This window comes from Rhinoraja longicauda, chromosome 14 (genome assembly GCF_053455715.1).
Source record: "Rhinoraja longicauda isolate Sanriku21f chromosome 14, sRhiLon1.1, whole genome shotgun sequence".
In the NCBI taxonomy this organism is placed as follows: Eukaryota; Metazoa; Chordata; class Chondrichthyes; order Rajiformes; family Arhynchobatidae; genus Rhinoraja; species Rhinoraja longicauda.
The window spans coordinates 44,880,255-44,897,983 of NC_135966.1; the positions used below are offsets into that span (position 1 = coordinate 44,880,255).

At 45.3% G+C, this 17,729-nt stretch overlaps 1 protein-coding gene and 1 long non-coding RNA gene across 5 annotated transcripts in view; one reads left to right on the forward strand and one right to left on the reverse strand.

Annotated features, from left to right (window-relative positions):
* Positions 1–17,729, reverse strand: part of LOC144600241 (serine/threonine-protein kinase 32A-like) — a 299,488-nt gene that overhangs the window by 241,143 nt on the left and 40,616 nt on the right. For 3 of the 4 annotated variants that reach the window (XM_078411792.1, XM_078411794.1, XM_078411795.1), the window contains exon 1: positions 4,582–5,306. The exons of the other annotated variant lie outside the window; for it this stretch is intronic. In XM_078411792.1, coding sequence (XP_078267918.1) covers positions 4,582–4,633 — 52 coding nt within the window. In that variant the 5' untranslated portion in view covers positions 4,634–5,306. Of the gene's footprint in view, positions 1–4,581; positions 5,307–17,729 lie in introns of those variants that run through there. 4 annotated transcript variants of the gene reach the window in all.
* The window catches only part of LOC144600243 (uncharacterized), a 50,782-nt gene continuing 39,505 nt past the window's right edge, over positions 6,453–17,729 (forward strand). Inside the window, exon 1 of the long non-coding RNA XR_013548107.1 lies at positions 6,453–6,559. This is a non-coding gene — a long non-coding RNA (uncharacterized LOC144600243). The remainder of the gene's footprint in view (positions 6,560–17,729) is intronic.

The window sequence follows — 17,729 nt, forward strand, 5'->3', positions numbered from 1 at the left end:
ACATTATAGATAGAAAATACATTTTTTAAATTGGAAAGACAAGACCATAGTTTTGTATAGCTGCCAAAAATGTGAAATATTTCATGAGTTGAGAAAGTGAGATAACAGCAGACACTTGTTTTGTCTTCCATTTCTCACTTTCATATGATAACAGATGGATGGAACCCAGGGAAGAAAGTTAATAGCATGATAGAGTAATACATATTTATACATGCAGAAGACACATTGCAACAGGGAAGGATATACTTTTCTGTTCCCTCCAACTCCTAAGCACAAGCTTAGGGGGAGTATATTGGGGCAGATATTATTGGTTAAGTCCATATCTGACATGTGGAAGTGGTTTAAAGGCCAGTTATCATAGTCCAGGACAGGCATGTTCCAGTAAGGAGCAAGGGTAAGGAAGGCTAAGTAAGGCAAACCTTAGATAACCAAAGAGGTTGTATATATGGACAAAAAGAAAAAGGAAGCGTATGAAACATTTAAGAAGACAAGATCGGACAGGAATATAAATCAAAGAGGAAAGAAATCAAGCCGGTGATTGGAAGGGCCAGAAGGGGACATGGAATGGGTTTGGCAAGTCAGGTTAAAGAAAATCCCAAGGTTTTTAATACGTACATTGAAAACAAGAGAATAATCAGGAGAAAGAAGGACCACTCAAGGATAAAAGAGTGAATATGTGCTTGGCGTCTGGGGATGTAGGCAACATGCTACATAAGTACTTTGCATTTGTATTCAACAAGGAGAAGGGCATGGAGAACAGAGATCAGTGTACAGAGCACTAATATGCAAGGGCAGTTTGAGATTAAGAAGGAGGAGGTGTTGGGGCTCTTGAAGAGCATTAAGGTGGATAAATTCCCAGGTCCTTATGGGATCTAGTTCAGGTTTATTGAGAGGGGTAAGAGAGGTGATTTGTAGGTGCCTTGACAATTATCTTTACATCTTCTCTAGCCACGATAATAGTATTTTACATCTCAGTTTGTACGCCCTTGCAAAACGACCTTGATAAGATAGTTAGCAAATGCCATCCTGAACTAGTGCATTTTCAATTATAGATACAGAAGCAACTGTAAGCCCAGTAACCTTCAGATATATAAAAAGTAAAAGAGATGCAAGTGCGGACATTGGACCACTGGTAAATGACCCTGGAGAAGTTGTAAATGGGAACAAAGAAATGGTGGATGAACTGAATAATTTTTTTTGCGTCAGTCTTCACAGTGGAAGATACCAGCAATGTGCCAGAAATTCAAGACAGTCAGGGGGCAGAAAAAAGTGCAGTCGTCATTACTGAGGAGAAGGGAAGCTGAAAGGTCTGATGGTAGATAAGTCACCTGGACCAGAAGGACTACACCCCAAGGATCTGATAGAAGTAGTTGTTGAGATTGTGGAGGCAATAGAAGTGGTCTTTCAAGAATCACGAGATTCAGGAATGGTTCTAGAGGACCTGAAAATCGCAAATGTAATTCCACTATTCAAGAAGGGAGCAAAGCAAAAGAAAAAAAATTATAGGCCGGTTAGCCTGCCTTCAGTGGTTGGTAAGATTTGACAGTGCATTATTAAGGATGAGATTTCGGGTACTTGGTAGTACATGGTAAAATAGACGGAAGTCAGCATGGTTTGCTCAGGGGAGATCTTGCCTGACAAATCTAATGAAGTTTTTTGAGGATGTAACAAGCAGGATAGACAAATGGGAATCAGTGGATGTTGTTTACTTGGATTTTCAGAGGGCCTTTGATACGGTGCCTCATGTGAACAAGATGGTATTCTAGGAAAGGTATGAGCATGGTTAGAAGATTTGCTGAATGGCAGAAAGGAGTGAATAAAGGGGTGTTTTCTAGTTGGCTGCCGGTGACTAGTGGTGTTCCGCAGGGGTTGATGTTGGGGCCGCTATTTGTCACGTTATATGTTAATGATCTGGATGAGGGAATTAATGGATTTGATGGTTTTGTGGTCAAGTTTGCGGATAGCACGAAGATAGGTGGAGGAGCAGGTAGTGTTCAGGAAGCAGGAAGCCTGCAGAAGCATTTGGACAAGTTGGGCAAGTGGGCAAAGAAGTGGCAAATGGAATACGGTCATGGTGCACACTCATGTACTTTGGCAGAAGGAATAAAGGTGTAGTCTAATTTCTAAATGGGGAGAGGATTAAGAAATCAAGTGTGCTCAGGGACTTGGGAGTTGCTGGTGCAGGATTCCTAAAAGGTTCATTTGCAGATAGTGTCTGCGGGAAGGAAGGCAAATGCAATGTGAGCATTCGTTTCGAGGGGACTAGAATAAAAAAGCAAGGATGCCATGTCGAAGCTTCATAAGATGCTGGCGAGGCCACATTTGGAATATTATGAGCTGTTCCGGGCCCTATAACTGAGGAAGGATGTGCCAGCATTGGAGAGGGTCGAGAGGAGAATGATCCCAGAGATGATTGGGTTCATGTATGAGCAGCGTTTGAAGGCCCTGTATTTGCTGGAGTTCAGAAGTATGAAGGGGGATCACCTACTGGATAATGAAAGGCCTAGATAGAGTGGGCATGGAAAGGAAGTTTCCAGTAATGGGAGAGTCTAAAACCAAAGTGCACAGCCTCAGAATAAAAGGACATAGCTTTCGAATGGAGAGGAGGAGGAATGTGTTTAGCTGGAGGGTGGTGAATCTGTGGAATTCATTGCCACGGACGGCTGTGGAGGCCAAGACATTAGGTATTTTTAAAGAAGAGATTGACAGGTTCTTGATTAGTACAGGCGTCAAAGGTTACAGGGAGAAGGCAGGAGAATGGGGTTGAGAGCTAAAAAAAAGATCAGCCACGATTGAATAACAGAGTTGACTTGATGGGCTGAATGGTCTCATTTTGCTCCTATGTCTTATGGCTACCACCCAAAGGGAAGAGGAAGATCAGAAGAAGATCAGGACAATGAGGTAGCTGGTTAGGTGATGTTGATGAGACGTATAGGACACAATAATTTTAAGTTCTTCATAAAATTATTACATCTTGGATCAACCACATTGAAGCAACAGCGAAGAAGGCACACCAACGCCTCTATTTCCAGAGTAGACTGAGGAAATTGAGCAAGTCTCCAGTGATTCATACAAACTTCTTCAGATGCACCATATAAAAGATACTGTTAAGGTGCATCACAGCTTTGTTTGGGAACAGCTCTGCCCATGACCGCAAGAAATTGAAGAGTTTTCAATTCAGTACAGTTTTCAATTTCAATACAGCCCGGTCCATCACACAGACCAGAATTTCCCACCATTGACTCCATCTACACTTCACACTTCCTCGGAAAAGCAGCCAACTTAATCAAAGACTTGTCTTGCCCCAGTCAAAATGTGCTCCTGGACTCAGGAGCAGCTTCTTCTCTGTTATCAGGTTTCTGAATGTCATAGCGCTCTAGAGAGTCATAGAGTCATGCAGCATGGAAACAGGCCCTTCAGCCCAGCTTGCACATGGCGACCAAGGTGCCACATCTACACGTCCCACCTGCCCGTGTTTGGCTCTTATCCCTCTAAACCTTTCCTAACTATGTACCTGTTCAAATGCCTTTTAAACATTGTTACAGTTTCTGCCTCAACTACCTCCTCCAGCAGCTCATTCTATTGGTAATGGTTAAACTACTGCTAGACTACTGTCCAATTCGCCTCTACCCCATTGAGAACATTGGACTTGGTCTATGGGGCCGATGCGCTTCTATGTGGAGAGCTATATTCTGCACTCTGCAACTTCCCCTTTGCTCTTTACATTGTATTTGATTTTCACTTGATTACATTTATGTTTGGTATAACTGATCTGTTTGGATGGCATGCAAAACAAAGCTATTCACTGTGCCATGTGACAATAATAAACCTAAATATAAACCTGTACTGAAGAAGGGTCTTTGGCCTGAGACGTTAACTATGTTTCCCTGCAGGTCAATTGACCTGTTGACCTTCATGAACATTGACATTTCCTGCTTTTATTCCTGATTTGACTGTGTGCCGCGAATCTGGCATTGAATGGATCCAAAATTGAAGAAAGGTCTCGACCCGAAACGTCATCCATTCCTTCTCTCCTGAGATGCTGCCTGTCCCGCTGAGTCACTCCAGCTTTTTGTGTCTAACTTCGGTGTAATCAGCATCTGGAGTTCCTTCCTACAGAAATGTTTTTACTGTTCTGTTTATTTGGGGAACTGCAAAGGCATCGCTCTGCTGAAGTTACTTTTTTCCTGATCTGAAGGTCGCGATCTGAAACATAGTCTGTCCTCTCTTCACAGATGTGTCGCCTGACCCGCTGATATCCTCCAGCACTTTGTTTTTTACCTTCCCCCTCTCTACTTACAATTCCTCCCAAACTCTCAACCACAACCTCACAGTGCCTTCTTGTTGAAGGGCATTTGATGGGTTCCGTTTCAGATAGTTGAAGGCACCTTACACTTTTGTACCGACGATAGACACAAAATGCTGGAGTAAGCTGGACAGGCAGCATCTCTGGATAGAAGACCCTCCTTCCTGCACATTAGACTTTTGCGCCGTGGTTGGGATGGATGGGAGCGGGGATTTCCCCGGGCGCAAGGGGCAAATCACCTAACGTTTGCGTTGAATGAACTTGAGCGTTCTTACCGTCCTCATCCTTGCCGTACACTGGCGTTTTGTGAGAGTGGTTGGATCCCATCTTGAGCTCAGCCAACGTTGGTCACATTTTCCGGACAGGCGGCGGGGGATCAGCAGCTGATGTGAGGCATCGCCGATGCTCTGGAATCCCAGCCGGCCGCCGCCGAGCAGCGGGGTCGAGGAGGCAGCGCCTGACCCGGGGAGGAGAGGTGTCAGCTCTTCCAGCGGCGAGCGGAGAGGCACCGGCTACCGCGGGCCGCTCACCTGCCTCGCCAGTGCTCGCCGCCCCTTCCACAAGAACTTTTCCAAAGCAAAAGCTTTGTGGGTCTTCTTCGGTCTGTCCTGTCCTCGGCTGGCGGGCTCCAGGTGGCGTTTCTTAGTTGCTCGGGAGGGAGCCGGCTGACTGGGGAAGTTATCTGTGCAGAGTCGATGGCATCACCGTATCACCGTGGAACCGCCTTGTTGCTGATCTGTGGGCGGTACACATCTTTACAACCCTTCGTTTTTTGGCGTTCGCTCGGAGCTGGAAGTTCAGTCATACGTGCAGTGCCGCAGAAGAGACCACTTGCAACGACTTTTATCTCACTGCTGCCTCTCCTTGCGCTCACTGGCGTCGGGATAAAGCCGTGCGGTCAAGACCAGGGGGGTCCGGAGTTGCATTCTCTCGCCCGGCTGCACAAGTAGTTTGCGTTCGTCTAATTTCTCCACTCTCCTGGAGGCAACGGGCCATGGCTTTACCAATGGGGCACTGCAAAGACAGCTTGCATTTATATAACGTCGTCGCAATGAGGGCTTTGAGTAAAAATAAAGAATGGCCAGAAACCGAATGATTAAAATGAGCGGACCAAACATATAGTCATAAGGTAAACAAAGTACAGGCTCACTGCTTGATGCTTCCTGGAGAAGCCAGGGGTGGAGTTAATCCAGGTCAGTGATTGTTGGACACGCGGGTTGAGAGGGTTTGCGTCTCCGTAAGTGTTGGGTGAATGAAAGCCCATTGAATGTTCACGCCAGATCCCAGCAGTCATTCCATGCGTCCCATTTACTTTCTCACACACTCGCAAATTATTCTCTTGCAATGCCTATTCAGTTTTCCTTTGAACCACACTGACTGATCCTGTTTCCACATCGTAGTTTAGTTGAGACAGGTCCCTGCTCGTCTCTGAGACGAGATCAAATCTCGTCTCAGCTGTCTCTGCTCCATAAAGAACAAGCCCAGTTTCTCTGCTCCACCCTTACAAATAAAACCTCTCATTCCCACATTTATCCTCTGGGATCTTCACATCCTTCCTAACGTTGGGTAATAGGGACCGGACACGTTACTCTGCTTATGATGTGACTAGTGATTTACACAGGTTCACCAAAGACTTTCAACTTTTGTTGTATTTAACTTTATTAGGAACCCTTGGGCAGCTTATACCCCAGCAGTATGAATCTTGACTTCGTTAACTTCGAGTAGCCCTTGCTTCCACTCTCTCTCCATCCATTCCCCTTCCCGGTTCTCTGGCCCCGATTACATTTTATCTCTGTATGTTTTGTTGTCCCCTTCTTCCAGCGAACAATGGTCTATTCTACATTTCCCTTTAACCACGTCCCCTTTGATGTCTCATTCTCACACCTTACACTTCCTTATTTCTGTGTCTCCCTTTCCCCTGACTTTGTCTGAAGAAGGGTCTCGACCCAAAACATCACCCATCCCTTCTCTCCAGAGATGCTGCCTGTCCCGCTGAGTTACTCCGGCATTTTGTGTCAATCCTAGGATCCTATGTGTTTTGTTTTCTCAACATGTGCTTCCTCTTTTAAAGATCCATGCGCATGTGCAATTAATCTATTTAGCATGAAGATAGACACAAAAAGCTGGAGTAACTCAGTGGGCCAGACAGCATATCTCTGGAGAAAAGGAATGGGTGAGGTTTCCGGTCGAGACCCTTCTTCAGACTGAGAGTCAGGGGAAAGGGAAACGAGAGAACTAGAAGGTGATTATTGAGTAAGTGAATGAATGAATGAAAGATATGCAAAAAAATGACGATGATCAAGGAAAGGGTCCATTGTTGGCTGTGGGCTGGGTGATAACCAGTTATACAGACAATGAAACTCACCAGGATGACGGTGAAACTAGCACAACAACTAGGGTGGGGAAAGGGAGAGAGGGGATGCAAGGGTTACTTGAAATTATAGAAATCAATATTCATACCGCTGGGTTGTAAGCTTCCCAATTGAAATATGAGGTGCTGTTCCTCCAATTATTTAGCATCTATTTAGTACGCAAGGCTGCAATTAGTCAACCGAATTACAACTTGATTAAAGTGTTAATATTATTGCACAGTATTTCTTTTAAAATTCAATTATCTAAAATGTTCTCCTCAGAGTTGTTTGTTAATGATTTATCTCCATCTGCTTTGCCAGTTGTATGGTCATTATCTTTTTTGTTTCTCAAAGAAAGTAACCAGTGCTCTTTACTGACATCTGCTGGTACAACACTGCCATAGAAGGCAAATGCATTCTCTATGGTAGAACTTTGCAAACCATGAATTCCAGTCCTGGGAATCTTCTAAACATACTGACACCGAGATACCACTCCCCACTCCAATCCCTTCCTTCAATCATGGTTGTGAGCAAGCGAAGATAACCAGCTTTTCTCCTTCAGCTCAGCAATAGAGAGGCCAAATAAATCCTCACTGGATGCAGACAGCAGATATTCCAGATCTCTTCTATTTTGAAGGTTTATTTTAAATTTAAATAGGCAGCGTTAAGCAGATCAAAGATCGTAAATGAAAAAGTTTGCATTGAAATGTGTTATGAAAACCTGTCACAATCCTGCATAAATACAGAATGCAACCTCTACTGGCAATAAAAGGAAAAACACGTGTGAAGGAACACCACCTCTTGCAAATTCTCATCCAGGACGCACAACATTCAGTCTTGGATCATCATCATTCCTTCATTAGCACTGAGTCTAATTCCAGGAACTACAACAGCGTAAGAGTATTTTCTCCTGAAGAACAGCAGCTGTTCAAGAAAGCAGGTCACTATTGATTGTGTAACTGCAGGATGCTACAACTTTTTCATTCAGCACTACCTGTCCAAGGACAATGAGATATGGAGAAAGGAACTGCAGGTGTTGGCTTAAACCGAAGATAGACACAAAAAGCTGGAGTAAACTCAGCGGGTCAGACAGCATCTCTGGATAAAAGGAATAGGTGATGTTTTGCGGCGAGACCCTTCAGACTGAGAGTCAGGGGAAAGGCAAACGAGAGATGTAGACAGTGATGTAGAGATAGAACAAATGAATGAAAAATATGAAAAAAGTAACAATGATAAAGGAAACAGGTCAGTGTTAGCTGTGTGCTAGGTGAGAACGAGTACAGACAATGAGACTCAATGACTTGGGTGGGAGAGGGATGGAGAGAGAGGGTACAAGGGTTACTTGACGAGTGATGGGGAATAAATGTTGGTTTTGCAATGACAATTGTCTGCAAAATGAGTTAAATAATGCACAGTTCTATTTACCCATCATCCCATTAACTCCGCAAAATGAAACATTTGATTTTAAAATTGTTGGTTGCATTTGTTTGATGCAATGAAGCAAATTGTAGCCATTTGCAAGAATGTTAGGCAACATCACATGAAGTGAACATGGTAACCAACATTCATACCTACCAATGGTAATTAATAGTCTGTCACAAAAGATACAATGAGCCTTTCCCTACAATGTACAATTTCCACACCATCACCCATTCCCCATCATAATTGAATGAAGGGTTGTCTTAAGAAGGGAAAATTAATAAGGTTGGCAAATGGTCACCTGAAATTAAATTAGAGTTGTTCTCCTCCCCACTTTTGTGCCTTTCCTTGGTAAACCAGCACCTGCAGTTCCTTGTTTCTACTTAATACACTGCAGTTGGCTTTTTCATTACATTTATTCACCATTTTAACTCATCATCCCATCATCTATATACTAAAACTCTCATTTGTTTGTTTGTTTGTTCCTGAACTACAGCCAAAATGGTACACGATAGCGTGACAATTTTAGGCCCACCTTACACACCGTTGTCCCTTTTGTGCTAATGAAAGAAGTTTCATTGAAATCGATGTTATATTTTTAAAGTTATTCACATTTTAAAGTTTAAATCTATCTCCTGGGGGGGAGGGAGAGTGGGGGGGGGAGGAAGGGGGGGCAGGAGGGAGGGGGAGGAGGGAGGATAAGGGAGGTTGAGGGGGATGGAGTGGGGAAGGGGGAGGGGGGAAGGAGGGGGAGAGGAGGGGAGGGGGAGGGGGAGAGGAGGGGAGGGGGAGGGAGAGAGGAGGGGAGGTGGGGGGGAGGGGAGAGGGACGGGGGGGGGGGGGGGGGGGGAAGGAGAGGGTGCTGCACCAATGCAGGAGAAGTTTGTGCCCAACAGGTTCACTTGGTCTAGTATTTATTAAATTCCCAAATCGACAGTTTTGATTTTACCATCTCCTGACTGCCTACAATACTCTCTCCAGAAAAAAACTCCACACAAATTAAGTTATATTGATTAACTTTCCAATAGCAGGTTAATTAATTTTTGGTTCCTTCCAAGTCTTGAAGAAACATGATCCTAAAGTTGTGCATGTTATGTTCTTTTTAAGCAATTCATTACTAATGGTTGAAATAATAAATAATCTCAAAAGGACCAGAAAATGGGTAAAAATATTCTACTGGGGCATCGATGTGAGCCATTGGGATCATTGCAAAAATGGGCAATGAGTCACATTATGGGACAGACTTAAGACTTTAAGATTAATACTTATATTTAGTATATATTTAGAAAAAGTATATCCTAGCATAGGCATATGGTATGCTTGCCTTCATTGGTCAGGGCAGTGAAGGTAAGAATCAGGAAGTCATGATGCAGCTTTGCAGGACTTTGCAGGACATTTGGAGATATTGTGTACAGTTCTCGACACCTCAATACAGGAAAGATCATATCATATATCATATCATATATATACAGCCGGAAACAGGCCTTTTCGGCCCACCAAGTCCGCGCCGCCCAGCGATCCCCGTACATTAACACTATCCTACACCCACTAGGGACAATTTTTACATTTACCCAGCCAATTAACCTACATACCTGTGAAGGCTTTGGAAAGGGAGCAGAGGAGGTTTACCAGAATGATGCTCGGATTTGAGAGTATTAGCTGCAGGGAGAGGATGGACAGACTTGGATTGTTCACTCTGGAATGCGGAGGTTGAGTGAAGACCTAACAGAAGTATATATAACAATTATGAGAGGCACAGGTAAGATAGATAGAACCTTTCCCCGGGATGGAAATACCCAATACTAGAGGGAACAGCTTTAAGGAGACAGGGGCAAATTTTAAGAAGATGTGCGGAGGTGAGTTTTTTACATACTGTGCGGCGGGCGCCTGGAATGCACTGCCAGGGTGGTGTTGGAGGCAGATACGATAGTGGCATTCAAGAGACTTTTGGATAAGCACATGGATATGCAGATAATGGAGGGATATACATTATATGCAGGCAGGTCTTAGCAGTATGTTCGGTATAGACATTGTGGGCCTTAGGGCCTGTTCGAGTGCTGTACTGTGCTGTGTTCTATGTTCTATGAAATGAATCGAATAATCACAGATTAAGTAATAGACGTAACTTCTCCTCAGGTTATATCAGAGTTCTACTCCTGTAAACTGCTCGTAATCTGAATTATTCATGTCAGAAATGTGAACTGTGTTTCCGTGCAAATCCATCCTGCCGGCCTTCCAAATTCCTGCTCATATGGATAGACTATCTTAAGATGGGAAATGGTATCTTTAATTCTTGATGCATCATGAAGGATTGTTTGATTCCTGCATCTAGTGTGTGCTGTAGCTTGAGTTCCGTGAAATTAATGCTGTTTAACAAGTATTAATTTTGTAAGTGTTGCAGCTATATTTACTGTAGATGTCTGATTTCACAGAACTCCTGCGTGATGTCCGAAATGCGCAGTTACCTGCAAGCAGTGGAGACAACTAGTAAGCGCTGCCAAGATACTCTGCAGCCAACAGTTCAGTTAATCAAACGTTTGTACATCATCATGGTTGTGCCTTGTAAGGCGATATGTAACAAAGATTTAACATTCCCATTAACTCCTTCTGTTAAAATGATAACATCAGACCTACTGCTGAAAATCTTGCTGTATATTTTAAGGTGCCCCCCCTATATCTAATCAACCATTGCAGAATATATTACAGTTTATTAACCAGATTTGCTTTAATAATCTGAACACTAGTTGTTCATGAGGACTTCAATCTTTGACAGCTACAAATTACTCATTACCTGGGTTTCATAAACTTCCTGAGAAGTGTTGGCCCATGTGTAGTTGTTCAATCCCAGCTAGCAGATTTCTTAAATAAACACAAAGTGCTGGAGTAACTCAGTGGGACAGGCAGCATCTCTGGACCGCCTGTTCCACTGAGTTACTCCAGCATTTTGTGTCTATCTTAGGCGTAAACTAGCATCTGCATTCCTTCCTACACATTTCGTCTACTGGCTGTTTTTTTACGTTCAAATGGACTGCAGTCAGGAATTTGCTTCGATCACTCACACAGCTAACAGGTGATCAAGATGAAAGGATTATTATTGCAATCGTTTATTTATTGCTCTGGTACATTCAGAAGCTGACACTTTCATTCCTGCAAGCTCTTTTTTTAGGGAAAATTGCATTTTGTTAGCAACATCAGATTAGATCCAATATCTATGGAAATTTGTGGGCTAAGCACCCTGTCTGAAGAAGGATCTCGACCTGAAACATCACCCATTCCTTCTCTCCTGAGATGCTGCCTGACCTGCTGAGTTACTCCAGCATTTTGTGAATAAATGCACTGAAGAGTAAATTCAGCTCTCCAAATAGGCAACTGTATTCCAGATCTAGATACTGCACTAGTGCAATACCAATTCATTAAATTAATTTCTTTTTCAGTAAAGACCAGTGCTGGGATCTGGAGAGCTAACTTATCTCGTGATAGACAACTGGAGCCATTACATAGTTTGATTCATGTTGCAAGGAACCACTGTGATGTATACATGCAACAATATGGTAAAGCTACTATGTGATGTATACATTTGGCATTCTGAACATGCTCGGACTTTGTGCTCTAAGTCCTGATCTATTCCAGGCCACCACACACAACTTCTAGCAATCGCTTTCATCTTCACAATTCCCGGATGGGCATCATGCACTTCCTCGATCATTTGCGAGCGACATTGGGGTGGTAGTACAACACGACTACCCCAGAGAAGACAACCCTCGTGAACGCTCAGCTGCACTTTGCGATTGAAGTAGGGCTTGAAATCTTCATTTGGTGGTTTGTCTGGCCACCCGCTCATGATGTATTCATGAACACGAGACAGAATCGGATCCCTCTGCGTCATGTTGCGAACACGTGACGGAGTGATGGGCGATTTCTCCAACTCGCTCATCAGAAAGACGATTTCCCCTGGTATTGGCGCTTGCAATACCGTTGCTCGTCGTGGGAGTCGGCTAAGCGCGTCTGCGCTAGCGTTAGCTGAGCCCAGTTTGTACGCAATGTCGTAATGGTATGCTGCCAGTGTTAGCGACCAGCGAATCACTTGCGGCGAAGCCATTAGCGGAATGGCCTTGTCGTTACTGAACAACCCAAGAAGCGGCTTGTGGTCGGTGTTGATTACGAATCGTCGTCCGTACAAGTACGTGTGGAACTTCTTGACGTCGAAGACTATGGCTAGACCCTCCTTATCCAGCCGCGAGTAGTTGCGTTCGCCGTTATTCATACTGCGTGATGCGTAACCTATTGGCATTTCCGTGCCATCTTCCATGACGTGTGACAGCACTGCCCCTACTCCGTAAGGGCTGGCATCACAGGAGAGAATGAGCGGCTTGTTGCTGTCGTAGTGCGTCAGAACTTTGGACGATTTCAGGCTTTGCTTAGCTTGTGCGAACGCATTCTGCTGAGCTGGTCCCCAGTGCCATCGAACCGTTTTGTGCAGCAGTTGATGAAGTGGTTCGAGCAAGGTTGAGAGATTAGGCAGAGATTTGCCGTAATAGTTCAGCATCCCAAGGAACGCCTTCAGTTCTCTGACGTTCTTCGGTTCAGCCAGCTCATCGATGGCTTTGACTTGTTCATCCACTGGCTGCAGCCCTTCAGCACTCACCTTATGGCCCAGGTATTGGACTTCATTGACGAGAAAGGTGCATTTTTTCCGTTTCAGTCGTAGGCCTGCATCTTGGAGCCTGCGGAGGACTTGTTCGAGGTTGTCGAGGTGTTCTTCCTCGGAACTACTTGTGACGAGCAGATTGTCCAGATACACCGCAACCCCAGAAATCCCCGCCAGAAGATTGTCCATCGTACGCTGAAATACAGCCGGTGCAGTTGAAATGCCAAACGGCATTCTGGTGTATTGGAATAAACCGCGATGGGTATTTATCGTCACCAGTTCACGGGATCTGGACGACAAAACCAACTGCTGGTAAGCGTGCGACAGGTCAAGTTTGGTGAGCTGTTTCCCCTTCACCAACTTCATAAACAACTCATCAATCTGAGGTATCGGATACGTATCAGATCGAGCTGCTGTATTCACCGTTAACCTGTAGTCACCGCAGATTCTCATGCTACCGTCTGCCTTGTCAATGGAGACAATCGGTGCCGCCCATTTTGAGTATTGAACGGGTTCTATGATTTTCTCCTCCTGTAGGCGATCTAATTCACGATCAACGCGATCGCGACGGGCCAGCGCCACTGGTCGAGCCTTGATGAATTTCGGTGGTACGGCCGGGTCGATGTAGATGTCGACTTCGAAGCCCTTGAGCGTCCCGAGTTCCGCTTTGGAGGTCACTGTATTTGGAGAGGAGGCTCTGCAGGCGGTCGTTCACGTTGACCTGGTTCACCTCCTGCCAGTTGAGTCGCAGAACTTTCAACCACTCTCGGCCAAGTAGGCTTGGCCCCGCCCCCTTCGCTACCAGCTGCTTGAGCGTCGCTGTTTGTTGGTTGTGAGAGACGGGCACCGAACATTCTCCCAACAATTCCACTTTCTCTCCAGTGTAAGTACGGAGAACCACGGTGCTATCACGAAGGCGTAACCTTTCACCTTTTCCCCACTGGTTCTTCCACGTCTCTTCACTGATAAGCGTAATTCCAGCTCCGGTGTCAATTTGCATGGGGATAGTCTTTCCCCCCACACACATGTCCACAGTGAAAGGAGTAACTTTCTTCTCACTTTTAGTATGATAAAGACCATACACATCACCTTCCTCGGTCAGTTGGTGGCTTTTATCCGTTTTTCCGGCTGACTGCTTTTGCTGCTGTTTTTTTCTTCCACGCTGAGCATTTTTCCCCACTCGACCTGCACACCCGTGAGAAATGCCCTTTTTTCCCGCAGTTGAAACACTCCACCTGTTTCGCTGGACAGTCGTTTGGGTCAGCGTGGGGAGAGCCACAACAGCGATAACACAAAGATCCTCTTACGGTTCCCTGCTTGGGCTGACCACTGTGAGGCCCCCTTGATTTCGCGATTATATTTATCGCTTCGCTGGGGTTTTCCGTCACGGAGATCAGCCGTGTTGCGGTCTGCCGTCTCCATAGCGGTGGCGATACCGAGTGCCTTGTCGAAATCCAGCGTGGACTCCGACAATAATCGATGCTGAATGCGGTCATCATCAATCCCACACACCAAACGATCACGTAACATTTCATTGAGATTCGAACCATAAGCACAATGTTCAGCGAGGTGACGTAACTCGGCCACATAATCAGCGACTGACTCACCCGGTTAACGATGACGAGAGTTGAATTTGTAACGCTGGACTATGACCGACGGTTTCGGGACCTTGTGATTCGTGACTGTTGACACAATCTCAGAATATTCGACTTGCCCAGGTTTCTGTGGAGCAAGTAAACTCGAGATGAGTCTGTACGTTGGTCCTCCACACACGGAAAGCAAGATGGCCCTCTATTTTCCTGCATCTGTAATGTCGTTGGCTAGGAAGTAATGTTCAATGCGCTCGGCGTAATGCACCCAGTCGCCCTGTGCAACATCAAATTCCCCTATTGAGCCAAAAATAGCCATGGTAGCCACAACAGCAAGTCACCAGGCAAAACTTCAAAACAAGTTTATCCTCGTCGCCAATTAATGATACGTTCTACTCAGTATCATTCTCTAAAACACGCATTGAGTGGGAGACCAAAACAACACAGGTCTGGACACAAGATCGCCATTTTAACTCTGTGTGTATTTTTGCAGCTGCGCAGGCAGAGCTTTACCATATTGTTGCACGTATACATCACATAGCAGCTTTACCATATTGTTGCATATATACATCACACCCTCTTCACATTAAGCCCAGGCAACTGCATTGTGCAAAATGGTATTGGGGCAGAGAGTCGGTGCTATAAACGTCAAAGACACCGAAATCATTCCTACCCACGATCTCCAGGCACTCTTGGCAATCCGCCAGCCACGGCCGCTCCCACCGCGGTGCAGAAGAACTCAGGAATTCCACACTAAATGGAGAAATCCTTAAACAAAGGAAAGTTTCCGCAGTCCGACCTTCGGTCAAACTATGAAATCTCACTGCATCTGTCCCTCTTCCTTCGACAAGAACCTTGAAAGGTTGCTTCAAAACTTCTCAGTCGCCGGAGCAGAGAGAAACACAACCTCTCTCTCTCTCTCTCTCTCTGTCTCTCTCTCTCTCTCTTCCTCTCTCTCTCTCTCTTCCCCCTCCCCTTCTCTCTCTCTGTGCCTCCCTCTCCCTCTCTGCCTCTCTCTCTCTCCCCCTCTCCACCCTCTCCCTCGCTCTCCCCCTCTCTCTAGCCCCCCCTCTCTCTCTCTCGCCCCCCTCTCTTCCCCCTTCTCTCTCTCCCCTCCCTCCCCCCTAACTCCTTTCACACTTTCTCTTTACATTTAGTTCTGTGACATTTTCTACATCCCCCCCTTCTCTGTCTTGGTCTACTCCTCATCCCTTTCAATATTTCACTAGCTTTCTCTTACTCTCTTTCTCTCTCATTCACACTCTCCCTTGATTTTTCTCTCATTCTCTCTCTACGCTTCACTTCCATCATTCGCTCTCCCACACACTCTCTCCCACTCTCTCTTCAGCGACTGGGCTTGTATACACTGGAATTTAGAAGGATGAGAGAGGATCTTATTTAAACATATGATTATTAAGGGATTGGACACGCTAGAGGCAGGAAACATGTTACCAATGTTGGGGGAGCCCAAAACCAGGGGCCATAGTTTAAGAATAAGGGGTCGGCCATTTAGAACGGAGTTGAGGAAAAACATTTTCACCCAGAGTTGTGAATCTGTGGAATTCTCTGCCTCAGAAGGCAGTGGAGGCCGATTCTCTGGATGCTTTCAAGAGAGAGCTAGATAGAGCTCTTAAATATAGCGGAGTCAAGGGATATGGGGAGAAGGCAGAAACGGGGTACTGATTGTGAATGATCAACTAGGACCACTTTGAATGGTGGTGCTGGCTCAAAGGACTGAATGGCCTACTCCTGCACCTATTGTCTATTGTCTAAATCGCACACGAAACCTGTTCAATGTTGGCTTCACGGTACTTGTACCAAACTCTTTTTGTGGTCATGTACATTGAGAAATTAGCCCGAACTCTGGTTGTGGTTCACCGAGTCTGTGTAATTTCTATGTGGCTATTGGTGTGGGTGATGGTGCCATTGCCCAGCAATGGGTTGTGACCGCCATGCTCTAGAGTGGACAGGGAGGACAGAGGCCTTTCTCCATGAGGACATTGAAACTCCATTCCCTGCATATTGCTTCCACCCCATTTTCCACACTAAACCTTATTTTCTCCCATCCCCTCCAGTGCTCTTCAATGTTCAGCTGCACAGTTTGCGTTTTAACACACATTACAGGGGGTACAGAGTGTCAATAAGGATTTCAAATCAAAGGATAGAAACAAAATGCTGGAGTAACTCAGCTGGACAGGCAGCATCTCTGGATAGAAGGAATGGGTGACCCGAAATTACTCACGAGAGGAGGAAGATTCCAGCGGTATCTTCGTACGTTATCTATGTCCAATTTGCCTCATCACACAAAATGCTGGAGTAACTCAGCGGGACAGGCAGCATCTCTGGAGAGAAGGAATGGGTGACGTTTTGGGCCAAGACCGAGTCTGAAGAAGGGTCTCGTCCCGAAACGTCCCCTATTCCTTCTCTCCAGAGATACTGCCTGTCCCGCTGAGTTACTCCAGCATTTTGTGTCTTATCTTCGGTGTAAACCAGCATCTGCAGTTGGTACCTCCCTCGTTCCCACCCCCATCTCACCAGCCGACTTGAACAGGCAATCTCGTTCTCCAGTTCCTGCTCTCACCTCTTAATTGGTAATTATTGATAACAGGACTGACATAAATTAACTCTCATTTGGAACAAAATATTTCATTGCATTTGTCCTCAGAATAAGACATTTTTAGCAGTCACTATATTAACATCACACACTGTAGTCACACAAGGAGCAGACAATATGAAATGGACCAGGGTAATTAAAATTCTCCATGTCTTCTTACTTCAGGGACATTGGAGTAGGAGGTAGTATCTGTACCACCTTTGATTAGAGCTGCCCACCTTGGTGCTGTAAGCCCGAGTTCCCTCATACCAAGCAAAATAAATATACACCTCCATTTTACAGTTTCCCTTGAGTCGAGAGTTCCAGCTTTCAGGGCCCACTGTGAAAAAAGGAGCTTTAAGTCCTCGCCCTTCAAAAACCTAGTTCATAGAGTCATACAGCATGAAAGCAGGTCCCTTGGCTCCCCGAGTCCAGACTGACTATCACTCATCCACACCTGTTCGCATCAACTCCCTCAGATTCTACACAATAGGGGCAATCTGCAGAAGCCAATTAACCTTCCAACCCGCACGTCTTTCAGATGCTGTGGAGGTCACAGGGAAATTGTGCAAGTTTCACATGGACAGCACCTGAGGTCAGAGTTAAACCGGAACAGGAAGGCAGCAGAGATGCAGTGCCTCCCTGATTTTACGGGCATCATTCTGGCCAACCCCCACTGCCATTAGAGGAACTAATTTCTCCCTATATATCCTATTGCCTTATTTTAATACCCAGACACTCCATTAGGATATTATACTCAAGTAACATTTGCACTCAGGGAACCACAAACCTAGTCTGCATAATCTTTGCTCATAAATTAATC